Source organism: Phoxinus phoxinus (assembly GCF_949152265.1).
Source record: "Phoxinus phoxinus genome assembly, chromosome: 25".
Taxonomy (NCBI): Eukaryota; Metazoa; Chordata; class Actinopteri; order Cypriniformes; family Leuciscidae; genus Phoxinus; species Phoxinus phoxinus.
In genome coordinates, this window is record NC_136900.1 from 24,750,124 (window position 1) to 24,766,250 (window position 16,127).

Consider the following 16,127-nt stretch of genomic DNA (forward strand, 5'->3'; position numbering starts at 1 on the left):
AGTTGGCTAACGCTGCTCTCGGGAAACACCCCTGGACGCTGTCCGATCTAGTTGGACGCTCCGACGGGAAGGGGAACAGCGGGAGGAGAAATCAAAACACGGATGTGTTTTGAAATAGGAAGGGAAAATAAAAAAGGCCATGTGTAACCCAGAAATGTTGGCTGGTGAGACGGATACACCAGCAGTGTCCCACTTCCACACTCATTTGTCTCCTCTTTCTTTGTAACCTTGCTGGTCAGGAACACCTGGCGCTGAGCTTTCCATCATCACCTGCAGGAGAATATCTGCGTCCAGCGTCACAAATCCAGAGCATTTGCAAACTCTGTTGTTTAATGCAATAAACCTGGTTTTCACAGCTGGGCGGTGCGACTGAAGTCATGCTGGAGATATTAGAATCCCGGGTTTTGCTGGAAATTTAATTATAAATGATCAATATATGGTAATATGCATATTTTTTGTATAACCCTCATGTGAATTAAATAATTTAGAAATTTAAGTTGCCTTAACTTATTTGATTATTTTCTTTCTTGATTAGATCTTGGTGACTTGGTATTTTCTTATTAAGGTATATATATATATATATATATATATATATATATATATATATACATTTATAAGAAAATAATCAAGTAAGTTAAGGCAACTTAAATTTCTCTATATCATTTATATATATATATATATATATATATGTATATATATATATATATATATATAGAAATTCACATTAATTCACATTAATTTATATTAATAAGTGAGTATTTATTGATGGATTTTAATTTATTTAACATGTATTTAATATTAGTATTTTATATATATATATATATTAATTTCAATAAATGTAAAATACTTTAATAAACATATATTTAATATTGTTTTAAACTGTTTATAATTTATTGAAATTCACATTATAACAGTTTTGTAAACAAAAGTAATGTCAAATACATAATATTAATAAATAAATAAGCAAATAACCATATATATATGAAGTCACAATATATGACGTTAAAATAATAGCTTCAATCGGCATAGGTCCATCTCAAATATATATAATATTACTTTTGTTTTACTGCTATAATGTTTATATATATATATATTAGAGATGCACCTATGTATTGGCCAATAATCGGCTGATTAAAGCTAGCATTTTCACTTCATTTTCACTTTTATATATATATATATAACAAAACAACAAAACATTTTTCTACAGTAACTTCAAATGTGTCTCACCCATGTCTCTCTCTCTCTCATATATATATAAAATTATTTATTTACTAGCAACTTTTAAATAAATGTTAGTATATATATTGTTTTATATAAATTCTTTGTTTTTTTATTAAAATTTATTTAAAAGTTGCTAGTAAATAAATAAGTACATATATAATATATATAGGAGAGATGGGTGAGACACATTTGAAATTACTGTAGAACAATGTTTTGTTGCTTGTTATATATATATATATATATATAAGTGAATATGTTTTGTTGTATAAACGTACAACACACGTCATTAATCCGGCATTAGGAGTGAGCGGGATAATGAGGGAACCTCGGGTTCAAACCCATGATGTTGTTGTGGAATATCGTCTACTGTTACTGAGAATCCTTAAACACTTCCCCGTCGCCGTCTCGCGATCTCCGGCGTCAGGAGACTCAGGAACACGCTCCCGTTCTTCATTATGCAGACGGAGTCTCTCTCACGAAGCGCTACACACTTCTTTAAAGGCGTCATGAGCATTGGCTGGATAAAAATAGCACACGTCTGCGCTGATGAGATCAGTCCCGTTTCAATATTTCATGCGTGATGTTGTAGGGCGTGAGCTCGAGGGAATACTGAACTCTTTCCTACAGCTTCTCTTCCACACACACACACACACACACACACACACACACACACACACACACACACACACACACACACACACACACACACACACACACACACACACACACACACACACACACACACACACACACACACACGCCCAGCTCGTGTAGAAAAGCCTGTTCTCAGCGCGATTCACGCTGCTCTGGCGCATAATAAAGGTTTCAGTCATGAGAGAGAGAGAGAGAGAGAGAGAGAGAGAGAGAGAGAGAGAGAGAGAGAGAGAGAGAGAGAGAGAGACTGAAGGGCGAAGAGCGTCCTCATTATTATTTTCACTGGGAGTTACAGTAGATCAGAAGTCTCACCAAGACTGCATTTATTTGATCAAAAATTCTGGAAAAATTGTGAAATATTATTCTAATGTAAATCTGCTGTTTTCTATGTGAATATATAGTAAAGTGTAATGTATTCCTGTGATCAAAGCTGCATTTCCAGCATCATTACTCCAGTCTTCAGTGTCACATGATCGCGTGTGTATCGTCCAGCTGTAGATCTGCAGTGTTTCACGAGAGACATCCAGTCAGACCTGCAGAACCGCTGGATGTCCTCGACGCGGTGAAGGCTCGAGTTCACCTTGTTAATTTGCAGTTATTCAAGCCATTTAAATGAGATATATCAAAAGCAGCGTGTACGCTAACTGACGGGCTGATTGCGGCGTGAACTCGCGCACGATGTCATTTCCTGCAGGTCTGAGCGGGAAACGAGTGCGGGTGATCGGGGGTAATTGGCGCTGACTGTAAAAGTGCAGTCGAATCCCAGATGTGATTAGAGGAGAGGAGAGTGACGGCTGAACCTGACGGGGTTTGAGGAAGAGTGTACGGCTGAACACCCGCACACCGGCAGAATAGAGAGCGTCTTTAGTGTGTAGTGTTGCTGTTCTTCTCTATATCAGAGTCAGTGTTTCTGAACTCATAGTCTTGAGTTTCTTCCGGGAACGAACACGTCACAATATTCCTCATTATAATAATTAATGCGCAGAATAAAGGGGCGGGGCCTGGTTGAGTTAGTTAGTAGTGTGTTAAAATGGCAGTTATGGTAAGGGGAGGGACATTTCCCAAACACACTCGAAGCGCTCGACCAATCACAACACACTGTTCCAGCCGACCAATCAGAGCACAGTGTCCTTTTCAGAGGGAGGGGCTTCATAGAGACAGGAAGTGAACAGGGCGTTACTGACAGACTGGGAAGAGAGGAGCCGCAACAATGGAGAATATGAGGAACATAATCAACATTCAAGCAGGAGAACATGTTCTAGAGCCCGAGAACTACAGCAAGACTTTAGAAGGGCGTAATAGGCCACATTTTACATTCAGTTCAATCTAAAATCAAGTCTTTGAAAAAGGACATAATATGGGCTCTTTAATTCAGTGAGTTTGTTCATTTTGTTAGATTGATTATAGATAGATAGATAAATAGATAGATATAGTCTAATCTGTCTTAAACCAGTTGCTAAAGTTGCAGTCTGATCTGGTTTTTGCTGCTCCACCAGTTTAGACCAGCTAACCCCCGACTGTTCTCCATCTAGTTTCTTAAACCGGATTGATCTCTTTGTTCCTCCCTGAACTCCAGACTTCTGCGGTGTAAATGGGAATTGATCACCGTGTGGGACTGTCGGAGAGCCGCGGTCGGATGACAAACGAGAGGCTGTTGTCAGTCTATTCTCCTCGGGTCTCCCGGGACGGGGATCGCCCGCTCCGCGAGTCGCGCGGCTTCGTTTCCCGTTAAAAGAGCGCTTTATACGCGGCAAAACAATTCATTAGGATTAATACGGCCTGCCAGAGTCCATTCGCTCTCGCTGCGGCGGCGGGAAGTTTATTCACTTTATTGCTCTTGCCTCCGAATGCCAGAGCAGCTCTTCAGATAGTGGCGTGATTTATCACTGCGAGAGCGAGTTAATGAGACTTACTCACGCTTCAGGACTCGTCGCCAACGCCACCTTTTCATGTGCTTGTCACCGGGCCAAACCTCATTCATTATTCCAGCGCTTTCAAGCTTTCTTCTGTTGGCCATGAGGACATTAGATCCACTGCATGTGTGTGAGTGAGTCTTGATGACCGCACACTGGGTCATTAGCAGAAGATCCACAGGTCAGCTGTTGAGGAACACACTTTTAAATGAATAAATAACTGGTTCTTAATGGCCATCGACTGAGAAAGAGACTCGATTAGTCAAAGCTTCATCCCGTGAGTGCGACAGAAAGCAAGCTTTGGTAAATCATAATTATGAGGAAGAAGAAAAATCTGAGTTCTGAGATGGAAAGTCGAAATTATGGCATAAGTTGAATTTCAGATACTAAGTCATAATTATGACGACATAAGTTGAAATTCTGACTTTAAATAGTTTAAATTGTGACAAAAAGTTGAAGGCTTGATATAAAAAGTTGAAATTATGACATTCTAAATCATTTACTCTTTAAAGTTTAAAAAAGTTCAGAATTTCAACTTAGTTAAAAAGTCATAGTTAAAAAGTTGAAATTCTGTTAAAAAGTTGAAATTATGACTAAAATTTTGACCTTGTTGACTTTTTGTCAATTTCAGCTTGTCATAATTATGAACTTTTAAGTCCTAATTTCAACTTTTAAATTATAAATTTTAGTCATAATTTCAATAATTTCATAATTTAATCTCATAATTACGGCTTTTAAATCAGAATTTAAACTAATTGTGAGTTTGTGTGTGTAACTGTGTGTGTGTATGTGTGAGAGAGTGTAAGTGTGTTTAAGTGTGTGTTTGTAAGTGTGTGTGAGTGTGCAAATGTGTGTGTGTGTGTGTGTGTGTGAGAGAGTGTAAGTATGTTTAAGTGTGTGTTTGTAAGTGTGTGTGTGCGTGCAAGATTGTGTGTGTGTGTGTGCGTGCAAGTTTGTTTGTGTGTGTGTGTGTGCAAGTTTGTTTGTGTGTGTGTGTGTGTGTGTGTTTGAGTGTGTTTGTAAGTGTGTGTGTGTGTGTGCAAGTTTGTGTGTTCGTGCAAGTTTGTTTGTGTGTGTGTGTGTGCAAGTTTGTGTGTTCGTGCAAGTTTGTTTGTGTGTGTGTGCGTGCAAGTTTGTTTGTGTGTGTGTGCGCAAGTTTGTGTGTGTGTGTTTGAGTGTGTTTGTAAGTGTGTGTGTGTGTGTGTGTGTGTGTGTGTGTGTGTGTGTGTGCGTGCAAGTTTGTGTGTTTCAGTGCGGTGCACCTGTGTTTGGGACGGCAGCCACAGATCTGTGGGAGGTGAATGGTTATTATTTTAGCACTGGGTCTGTCAGGCACAGGCACACACACACACACACACCGCGTTATCTTCCCACCGGCAGACAGACAGCACTGGAGCTGAGAGATAGAGCGAGACAGCAGGAGGAAAATAAGGCAGACAGAAACACATAATGCCACCCACAGCATGGAGGCGTCTTGGCCCGAATGACACACAAACCAGCATCTGTGGCGGGCCGTGACCCGAGATGGCAGATCTGTCCTGATGGGTCACGGTCAATGCTGGAAAACTGTGCTAAACGCAAGCAACGAAACACAACTACCCGTATAATCTTGAGATTAACAGTTCAAGGAGCACAATATACACCGCTTATCAACTATTAAAATATTATTCTTCAGCTCAAATCTCACATCTATCTTGCACACACACACACACACACACACATGCGCGCGCGCACACACACACACACACGCGCGCACACACACACACACACACAGGTTGATAGTGTATTTTGAAGTTAATTTGGCCTGTGCTATATTCGAGCTGATATCATCATCAGACACACTGCGCGCGCGCTCTGGTTTAATGGCTTGTAATACCGCGGCTTAGATCGTTTATCTCGGCTGTTTATTCCATGCCTGACTTGTTTACTCCTGTCAAGATCCGCGTCCACATTGACTCTGAAGCAGACCGTGTGTCTCCGTCAGCCCTGATTCATGAGCACTTAGCAGTGATTGATTTCCCTGCGCTGCGGAGAACACGGGACAAAAACCCCAAAAAGAAGATGGATTTCCTTCTATTCCGATATCTCTCACACACACGAGCGACGGCACATTCAACCCGGCTCCTCCAGCGCTGCTGTGATGAAGAGGAACACCGGAGTGACGGCGCTCGAACCGTGCGCTCGCACCGCCGCCGGCCTGCCGACGACGCCGTCGTAGATCGAATTTAAAGGAGAACTCCGGTCAATTTTAACATTGAGCTCAATTTTTTTAGTAAATTTGGAGTGCTGTCATTACAGAGAACAACGACAAAAATCGGTGTTGCCTACACCGTGTTATCCTCTTTTTAACATTTGCTTCCTATTGACTTCAATGGGGCACGTTTTAAACCTGCTTTTATATCATCCTTGATGTGTCATACAAGTGCCCAGCCATGTGAGTGATTCCTTCAGAGTGAACACGAGTGAATCTGACTGCAGTAGATGTGAAAGATATGAAATAAAAATTATGTTAATTCAACAAGCGCACAGACCTGTATTTAGTTCCTGTTTTCGGTCGAAGTCCAAAGTTGTCGATTGTCGAGTTCACGCGCGTGATCATAGGTAACTAAACCTATGCGCGTGAACTCGACAATCGACTACTTTGGACTTCGACCGAAAACAGGAAGTAAATACTGGTCTGTGCGCTTGTTGAATTAAATCATTTTTATGAATATCAATGTTAAATGTGAATGTCAATGTTAAAATTGACCGGAGTTCTCCTTTAAAGGGGCCGCAAAGTCGGCCGCAAAGTAAACAAGCTCGTCGATCATTATTTGTGCCGAAAATTGATCTATGGAAAGAACTTAACAATTATAGTGACTTGTTTGCTAACGAAATAAAGCGATTAAAAGCCATTTGTGTGGTGTGGCTTCTGTGTTCATGGTTAAGTGCTAGTCAAATTTGCATTCCCGCTGAAAAACAAGCGTTCTAGCGCAAAAATCTTGCCTATAAATAGTGTTGCGCGCCTTCTTATCAAATTCAAATGATCAACCTCTCCTCCATTTTGCTTGGGAACTAATGTGGTCGGAACCAAAGTTTACACTGCGTTCCCTGGAATCCTGTCAAACGGAGCACTACTACATTCCGATTGGTTGCTGCCGAACCGCGCCATAGCTCATTACCATAAAGTTGACCATAAAGTTGACTCTCCTCGCCGCTCTCACCGTCCATACAAAATAAATGCTAATAAATAACAGCTTCTGTGTCATCTGTGCATTTTGTTCCTCTGATTAACGGCAGCTGGAACAGAGCTATTTTAAAGGTGCTATAAGCAATGTCACACGTTTTTTAGGCCAAAACATTTTTTGTCACATACAGCAAACATCTCCTCACTATCCGCTAGCTGCCTGTCCCCTGAACACACTGTAAAAAAACGCGGTCTCTGTAGACAGCCCAGGCTCCACAAACGGCAACAAAAGCAAACTGGGCCAACCCGCACCACGAAACATAACAAACAGTGTTCCAGCCAATCACAGACAAGCAAGATTTGGGGGTGGGGTTTGGGGGGTTAGAGTGTGTACACGTGAAGGGGTGTGTGGAGGAGGAGAGAGAAGCATGAGGAGGGAAGTTAGAATTATATTCTCTTTAAGTTTGATATGGCCGACACACGACCAAAGAGACGACGTTCCGATGAACAAATTGCAAAGAGGGAAAAGGATGAGGAATGCGCGAAGTCCCGAATTTACATTGGAAAAGCCTGCGAAAGGTGGCGAGACAGGAGGGTAAATCCATTTTTTTGTTTTTCTAAATGGACGTGTTCGCCTAACCAACACAAGGATATAATTAGCTAGATCTATGCAGTCAGCGCAAACTTTAGTGAATACAACATATAGGTTTATAGCAGCTAGCGATCGATCTCTATTGTAAATGATCAAGCAAACTCACAGTAGGGCGACAGCTTGTGTGAATGATTGTATTCACCCACTGTTTGTTATGAATTTGAATGTTCATTTATAGGCTATTGACAACTTTGACTAAATTTGTTTATGACGGAGCCGTTGTTTGGGGGGGTGGGGGGGGGGATGAGGAGGAGGGAGGGTCGAGCTAGCCTCCGTTTTGTTTGACAATACTTTGAATGTCAACAAGAAGTGACGTCACCCAGCATCGCTTAGAGCTCCTTTAATAAGGCCTTGTTCTGCACGTTGGGACTATATACCTCCGTCTAGAGGAAGAAGCTGAAGTACAGGTGTGCATCATCATTATCCGCTGGAACTGTCTGCTGTACAGGCACACTGCGCTAAACTGGGACACACCAATCAATTTGAGTAAATATTAAATATAAATATTATTTGAAAAATGTAAACTCCTAAAAGAAAATTACAACTTTTTGCCATAAAGTGAAATAAGTTTGTTGAAGCACTAAAACTAACTCTAACTTCGGTAACTAGCTGACATAAAATATGTTTACGTTTATTTTATTATTTAGTTTTGTTTGAGTTCATGTTTATTTTATTTAAAGCAACAAAAAATTGTTTTGTATGGTTATAGTTTCAGTTTAACATAATAATAACTCGAGAAAAACTAGTCTAAATAAACGCACTATAACAGCTCGAGTGGAGTACAGGTAGTTTGACGCAGGCGTGTGTGTTTATAGGCATGGATGCGAGTCCTTTGGTTACTGTGGGATGATAATTCCTGGTTATTCCGTGAACTAAACGAGTTACAGAAGAGAAGAGCCGAGGTTACGCTGAAGGACGCCAGTTCCAAGTAAATCGGGTTAAAGTTTCATTTGAAGTCCTGAGCCATAAAGCCACTCTGAATTCATCACAAATGCAGCAGTTCGGCTGGTGAAAATTCATAAGGCTTTTTATTAGATCTGTAAGTCTATGAGATTTGATTTAATACCTTTTATTTGATCTGGCTGCGATAAATTCCAGGAGTCATGACACATGAGCGGGGCGATCACTCTGCCCTCGGTTTCCTCCAAACTTTCCCCAGAAATGTCAAGGTTTCATCTTTCCCTATGGCACATAATGCCTTTTAAAAAGTCACAGAATTCATAATACGGACTCTCGAATCCAGGACAAAAGTCCTTGATTTTTGCACATCTTTCAGTCATTTTAATTTGAAGAATGGCGGGTTGTTACTTGATGAATAAATGGGGAACAATAAATAATTTCAACTATATAAGCAGCCAATGTTGCCAGATAGATTCAAGATGTTTAATGCAAAGAGTTAAACTTTAAAAATCTTGTTAAAACTAGCGAGCATGTTATATAGTTTTAACGCAAACTAATTGAACTGATTCACTGAATCAAAAAAATTATGGAATCAAAACAACTGATTCACAGAAATGATTCAAACATCCAAAATCTTTTCAATTTTTAATTCAGAGACGTTAATTTATATATATATATATATATATATATATATATATATATATATATATATATATATATATATATAAAGTTTATACTCAAAGTCATGGGTGTGAAAGTGGCATTTAAATCGTTGCTTCTGCAAATATTGCAAATATGCACTGTATCATTTTATGTACATTAAAAATAATTGTTTTTAAGTTGTAAATAAAAATGATTATACAAGAAAATACTGTTATAAATAATTTCACATTTAATTCAACGTGTTAGTTGCCATTTCTTGTAATAATTTCTGAAATTTACTAGGAACTTCTGAGTAAAAATCAGTGTATTCTTTTCTATTCGTTTGTTTTTAATACATTTTATTTTAATAAATTTTTATTTCTTACTTTTTTTAATTTTTTATGGATCTTTTATGATTATTTTTAAGATATTTTTTCTGTAAAGCACTTTGAATGATCATTTCATTGATTTATTTTTAATACATTTTATATTAAATTTTAATCAAGTTTTTTTCTTACGTTTTGTTGTTACTTTTATTTCTTATGGTTATTTTAAATACTTTATTTAAAGCACTTTGTATATCACACTCTAAAAAACAATTTTAGGTCAAATATGGACAAACCCAGCCATTGGGTTAAATTTTTAAATTGTATTTTTAATCCAACGTTTGGGTTTGTCCATATTTGACCCAAAATTGGGTTGAAACAACCCAGCATTTTTTCGAGTGCATTTATTTTTAAATTATTAATTTTTTTTATCAATCTTCATTTCTTATGGAACTTTTATGATTCTTTTTTAAACACTATTTAATGCAAAATCCTTTGAATTATCTTTTCTTTTTTTATTAGTTTTTAATACATTTTATTAAAAGATTATAAATGTTTAAGGTTTTTTAAGGACATAATCTTTTATGATAATTTTCAAAATCCTTTTTACGTAAAGCTCTTTGAATTACCATTGCGTGGTATGAAATGTGCTATATAAATACACTTGCCTTGGCAAATATTGAATATCTGGTAAATATTTGATATCTGGGCCCCATCATGGTAACGGTGTTTGACTGGCGGCTTCAAGCGAGCAGTGTTTCGATCATGCTGAAGTCTTGACTCCTGTGATCCGCTGTGTGTGTGCAGATATCGACGAGTGTGTGGAGGGGAGGCACTACTGCCGCGAGAACACACAGTGTGTGAACACCGCCGGCTCCTTCATGTGCATCTGCCACACGGGATTCATCCGTATCGATGATTACTCCTGTACAGGTGAGAATCTCGGCCTCACATGTTCATCATCAGTGGCATCACATGCAGCTCTGATACAGCGGCTGGTAAACGCTTGAGGATTTCATCACACTATCCACACGAGATGATGCCAGGCCATCACAATGAAGTGTTTTGTTGTGTCTCATTACAAACACACACACGGAGAGGAAGCACTTCAGCCAAAATGCGGCAACAAAGGCCTAATCAATTTCAATCATGGTATTTGTGCGGATGCAGGCTTCTAATTCTATTCATTTACCCGTTCTATTTACCATTAGATAAATAAAGTTGTCAGAGCACTGAGACTCGACCAATCACAGGGAGTCAAGGCAAACTAACCAATCGCAGTGCAAAACAAAGTTTTAAGTTACAGTGCAAAATGCATAATTTGACTTAACATTCACAGATACACTGAAAACATTTCTTAATGAGAATTAATTAGTTTAATTGTTTAAACCAACATAATATATATATATATTTCAATTACTTAAATAGTTGGATTTTTATATTAGTAATTTCAATTTGTTAATTAGAATTAGTTTAAATGTTTAAACCAACATTCAAAAATGTTTTTTAATGACTTAAATAGTTGGATTATATATATATATATTCATGTTTATTTAAATGTTTTTTAAAAAGTATTTATTTAATATTTTAATGATTTAAATATAGTACTAATATGTATATATAATATTTTTATTATAATTAATTACTTTATTTATTCAGTGAAACATTTAAATGTTTTTTTATATTGTATGTACTTGTTATAAATATTTATATATATTATATAATATATACTGTATATATTAAATTATTTAATTATTCAGTGAAAATAAATGTAAAAATAATTTATTTAATAGTTTAATTTTTCATTGTCGTGTCACTGCACACACATGTTCTCTATAGACTATAAATGCAGGCTGTCAATCAAATATAAATCAATATAAATGTATATGAATGAGTGTTAAACTTTGCAGGATTATTTTTAGTAGTTCCTCGCAGGTTGTCACGGGTATCTTGCCTAAAGAATAGCATGATATGCTGACAGAGGATATTTTTGCTGCTGAAACAGCGAGTCTGAACCCTGCGAGTCGAGCTGTCACTTCATATTTCCAGTTTCAATATGGACTATCGTCATAGTAATTATTGTATGGTGTTTACTGTTGCTCTTCCACTAATTGCCCAGCGGTTACAGAAAGTGTGTGCTTTTTAGACGTCGTATATCATTTCGGTTTATGGATTATTGGGACTTCCTGTTTCATTATAATACGTCAAGCCCAGCCAATTAGGTTCATTCAAGCACAGCGTCTCAGTTGTACATTAAAAAATCTGCAGTATGATGAGGTTCAGGAGGCGTCTGGAGCCTTTGTGCACACAGAAAAATGTCTTTATTATGATAGTCTAGCTTCATCTTTGTGCAACATGAAGTGCTCCATGTCCTTCAAGGTTTTAAACAGTCTCTTAAAATAAAAACTGCATTTATAGTGCCGCGCGCTCTGTATTATTGATCGACTGCGGTAGAGAGCGTCCCAAAGCTCCTCTCTGTATTCTCACCAAAACTGATAAACACTTTCAGCGTTTAATTCCTTGCATCCCCCCAGAGATGAATATGAGAGTACAGATGGATTACATTCTATTCACGGATCGATATTAAAATGTCTGTGAGCTACAAGAGCCCGGCATTCCCAGAATGCATCAGTTGGTGTGATTAAGTTGACTCCCTGCTGGAATGATTCTCTGGTCACAGTCAAGCGTTTGTCAGCCTCACGTCGACTTACTGTAATCACAGTCTCTGTGTGCGCAGAGATACGAGACCCCTCGACGCTGTTGCTTATGAAAGGAAAATGAGTTATAAGTCCATAAAGCGCCTTATAGAAGCACACTGAGAATACATGCTCTTAATTGCAGGAAGATGCTTACCCTGAAAATGGTTCGTTGCTTCAGAGAGCAGAGACGCACGCTTGTGCTTTCCAAATGTCAGGACTTTCTGTTTGGCAGTGTTGGGAAAAATATTTATTTATTTATTGCAGGAATGCATTTTAATTAAAAAAAAAATGCACATATCAACATACATTTTACCCTTTCTCTCGTCCCCCCCCCTCTACTCTCTGTTTGGAGAAAGTTGTGACACTAGCAATTAGAGTTGCTGACCCTAACAATGATATTGCTACACATTTACACCCTTGCAACCGCATATTAATGCCTTAGCAATCATCCAGAACACCCTATCAATGATATATCAACACATTAACACCCTAGCAACCACCCACACCACCCTATCAATGATATTGCAACACGTTAACACCCTAGCAACCACCCACACCACCCTATCAATGATATTGCAACACGTTAACACCATAGCAACTACCCACACCACCCTATCAATGATATAGCAACACGTTAACACCCTAGCAAGCACCCAGACCACCTTATCAATGATATAGCAACACATCAACACCCTAGCAACCACCCAGACCACCCTATCAATGATATAGCAACACATCAACACCCTAGCAACCACACCGACCACCCTATCAACAATATAGCAACACGTTAACACCCTAGCAACAACCCACACCACCCTATCAATGATATAGCAACACGTTAACACCATAGCAACCAGCCAGACCACCCTATCAATGACATTGCAACACGGTAACACCCTAGCAACCACCCAGACCACCCTATCAATGATATAGCAACACATTAACACCCTAGCAACCACCCAGACCGGTTAACACCCTTGCAACCACCCAGACAATGATATAGCAACACGTTAATAACCTAGCAGTGTTCTAGAACCCACCATGAACACCCTAGCAATGAAACAGCAACACAATAATGTCCTTGTAAGCATTCAACCAACAATATAGCAAGATGATATCCCCATCAACCGCATATCAATGCCTTAGCAACCACCCATAAAACCCTAGCAACGATATAGGAACATGCTTACAAGCACTTAAAGCTGCTGTGTTTTTATTTCTGTACCTTTAGCAGCACTAAACAGAAGCGGCAGCCTGCTAGAGCATTGTGCCAAGAATTGAATCAAGGTCGTAGGGAATGTGTGGACAAATGTACCTTGAATGCACAATTAAATATTTTAGATAAAAGCATGTATCAAATGCATCATAAATAATGACCCCCGTCTGACACTGGTCAGACAAACTGATATTCCTGTCCCAAAAAACACACCATTGACGAAATGGCTGCATCAGGACGCTCAGGCAAACAGATTGCATGTAAATAAAAGACTATTTTCCTAGTTTTGTGTTGCCAGGGTGTTTCATTATGTAAAAAGCTGTTTTGGAAGATATTCTGGGAATATTCGCTCATCTGTATTGGTTTCTCTGTCCTTGCAGATTCCATTGTTTCAGAGCGAAGTGGTGCCAGAATCCACTACGCTCTGCCAAGTTCTATGTTAACACCATCCACGATAACACCGCTTCTCACTAAAGTCCTTAACTAGTTGAACCGATAACACCACTTACAACTAAAGTCCTTAACTAGTTGAATCGATAACACAGTTTCTGACTAAAGTCATTAACTAGTTTAACCGATAACACAGCTTCCAACATAAAGATAAAATCTTAACTAGTACTAAGAATAAAGAATAACTAAGAATAAAGATCTTAACTAGTTTAACCGATAACACTGCTTCAAACTAAAGTCCTTAACTAGTTTAACCGATAACACAACAACCAAAAAAAGATCGTAACTAGTTTAACAGATAACACCGCTTTCAACTAAAGTCCTTAACTAGTTTAACCGATAATACAGCTTCCAACTAAAGTCCTTAACTAGTTTAACCGATAAAACGGCTTCCAACCAAAGATCTTAACTAGTTGAACCGATAACAATGCTTCCAATAAAAGATCTTAACTAGTTTAACCGATAACACAACAACCAAAAAAAGATCGTAACTAGTTTAACAGATAACACCGCTTTCAACTAAAGTCCTTAACTAGTTTAACCGATAATACAGCTTCCAACTAAAGTCCTTAACTAGTTGAACCGATAACAATGCTTCCAATAAAAGATCTTTACTAGTTTAACTGATAACACCGCTTCCAACTAAAGTCCTTAACTAGCTTAACCGATAACACTGCTTCCAATAAAATATCTTAACTAGTTTAACTGATAACACCGCTTTCAACTAAAGTCCTTAACTAGTTTAACCGATAATACAGCTTCCAACTAAAGTCCTTAACTAGTTTAACCGATAAAACGGCTTCCAACCAAAGATCTTAACTAGTTGAACCGATAATAATGCTTCCAATAAAAGATCTTAACTAGTTTAACAGATAACACCGCTTTCAACTAAAGTCCTTAACTAGTTAAACCGATAATACAGCTTCCAACTAAAGTCCTTAACTAGTTTAACCGATAATACAGCTTCCAACTAAAGTCCTTAACTAGTTTAACCGATAAAACGGCTTCCAACCAAAGATCTTAACTAGTTAGGACGCTGGCGTCGTGTGTTCGCCGCTTCTCAGCCTGCTAAAACTGCTATAGCTATTCTGTATCTGTTCTACTGATAACAGATATTGAGCCCTTTGTCCAGCTTTGTTTGGATATTAAAACATCTAGGCTCGGATGTCTTTGTTTTGTTTTTACCTGGAGCTGCCCTTGCTGCTAGAGTGGTGAGTTGGTCTGGAGCTGTTTTGTCGCCCTGGGATATGGCTGGGGATCTTGCCTGCCGGACTGGTTACAGTGAATCGAACATACTGACGGTGTGAACCCTCGGATAGTCGCGGTGCAGTGTTGCTGAAGCTTTCTCGCCCGTCGAGTTGCGCTGGTCCGTGGCTAGGCTAATCAACTGCTACCACCAGATACTGTTTCTGATACCAAATCTTTTGCAGTCCATATGGGCTCCCCTCACCTCCAGTGTATGCCACACTTGCCCCCTGGGTTACTACGGGTACTGGCATTTGTCCTGGTGTATATAGTCATCATTCACCCATGTTTGCCGGATCCATGGATAGCTGCTAACTGTAGCATCACAACGACTCCTACATCCACCATGCTCCGGTACCTGCCGAACCAACTCTTGGAACTTAACACTCGCCTCGCCCCATCAAACATCTCTGCTCTCAAGCAACTGGGTATTCTTCGCAGACCCCGCTACGTCCATAGAGGGTCACGGCGGCATCTTGTTTACTCCGAGAGCATGACTGAGAGCTCAATTCCAAGCCTGTGGACAGCTGCTAGCACCGGCGCACACCAACGACATCATCGGATGCGTCATCAGAGCACCCGTGGCCCAGGTCTAAAAAATTACAACCGACCACACACAGGCCCCCTGCTGGAAGAACTACGCACTGCGCGCCCTGGGAAACGCGGAGTGGATCCTACTGTGCTGCGCTCTCTAGTAAAGTGGACACCATCTTCAATTATTAAAATGGAACTGTTAAACTGTCAATCACTTACCAATAAGGCATCCTTTATCCACAACTATATACTAGATCAGAAGCTTGATTTTATGTGCCTCACTGAGACCTGGCACAAATCAGAAGTATATTCTGCACTTAATGAAGCGTGCCCCCCTGGCTACACATACCTAGAAAAAGCTAGGGGAAATGGACGTGGAGGGGGTTTGGCGGTTATTCATCGTTCCGAGTTTCACCTGTCCTATGTGACTTTGCCAAAGCTGTCATCATTTGAATGCTTGGCCTTCACGTGTGAAAAATCCATCCCACTTACAACCATCCTCATATACC

The 16,127-nt window shown here is 39.1% G+C and overlaps 1 protein-coding gene across 1 annotated transcript in view; it reads left to right on the forward strand.

Annotated features, from left to right (window-relative positions):
- nell2a (neural EGFL like 2a) overlaps positions 1–16,127 on the forward strand; it is a 113,243-nt gene that overhangs the window by 53,018 nt on the left and 44,098 nt on the right. The window contains exon 13 of the mRNA XM_079603335.1: positions 10,282–10,407. Coding sequence (XP_079459461.1) covers positions 10,282–10,407 — 126 coding nt within the window. The remainder of the gene's footprint in view (positions 1–10,281; positions 10,408–16,127) is intronic.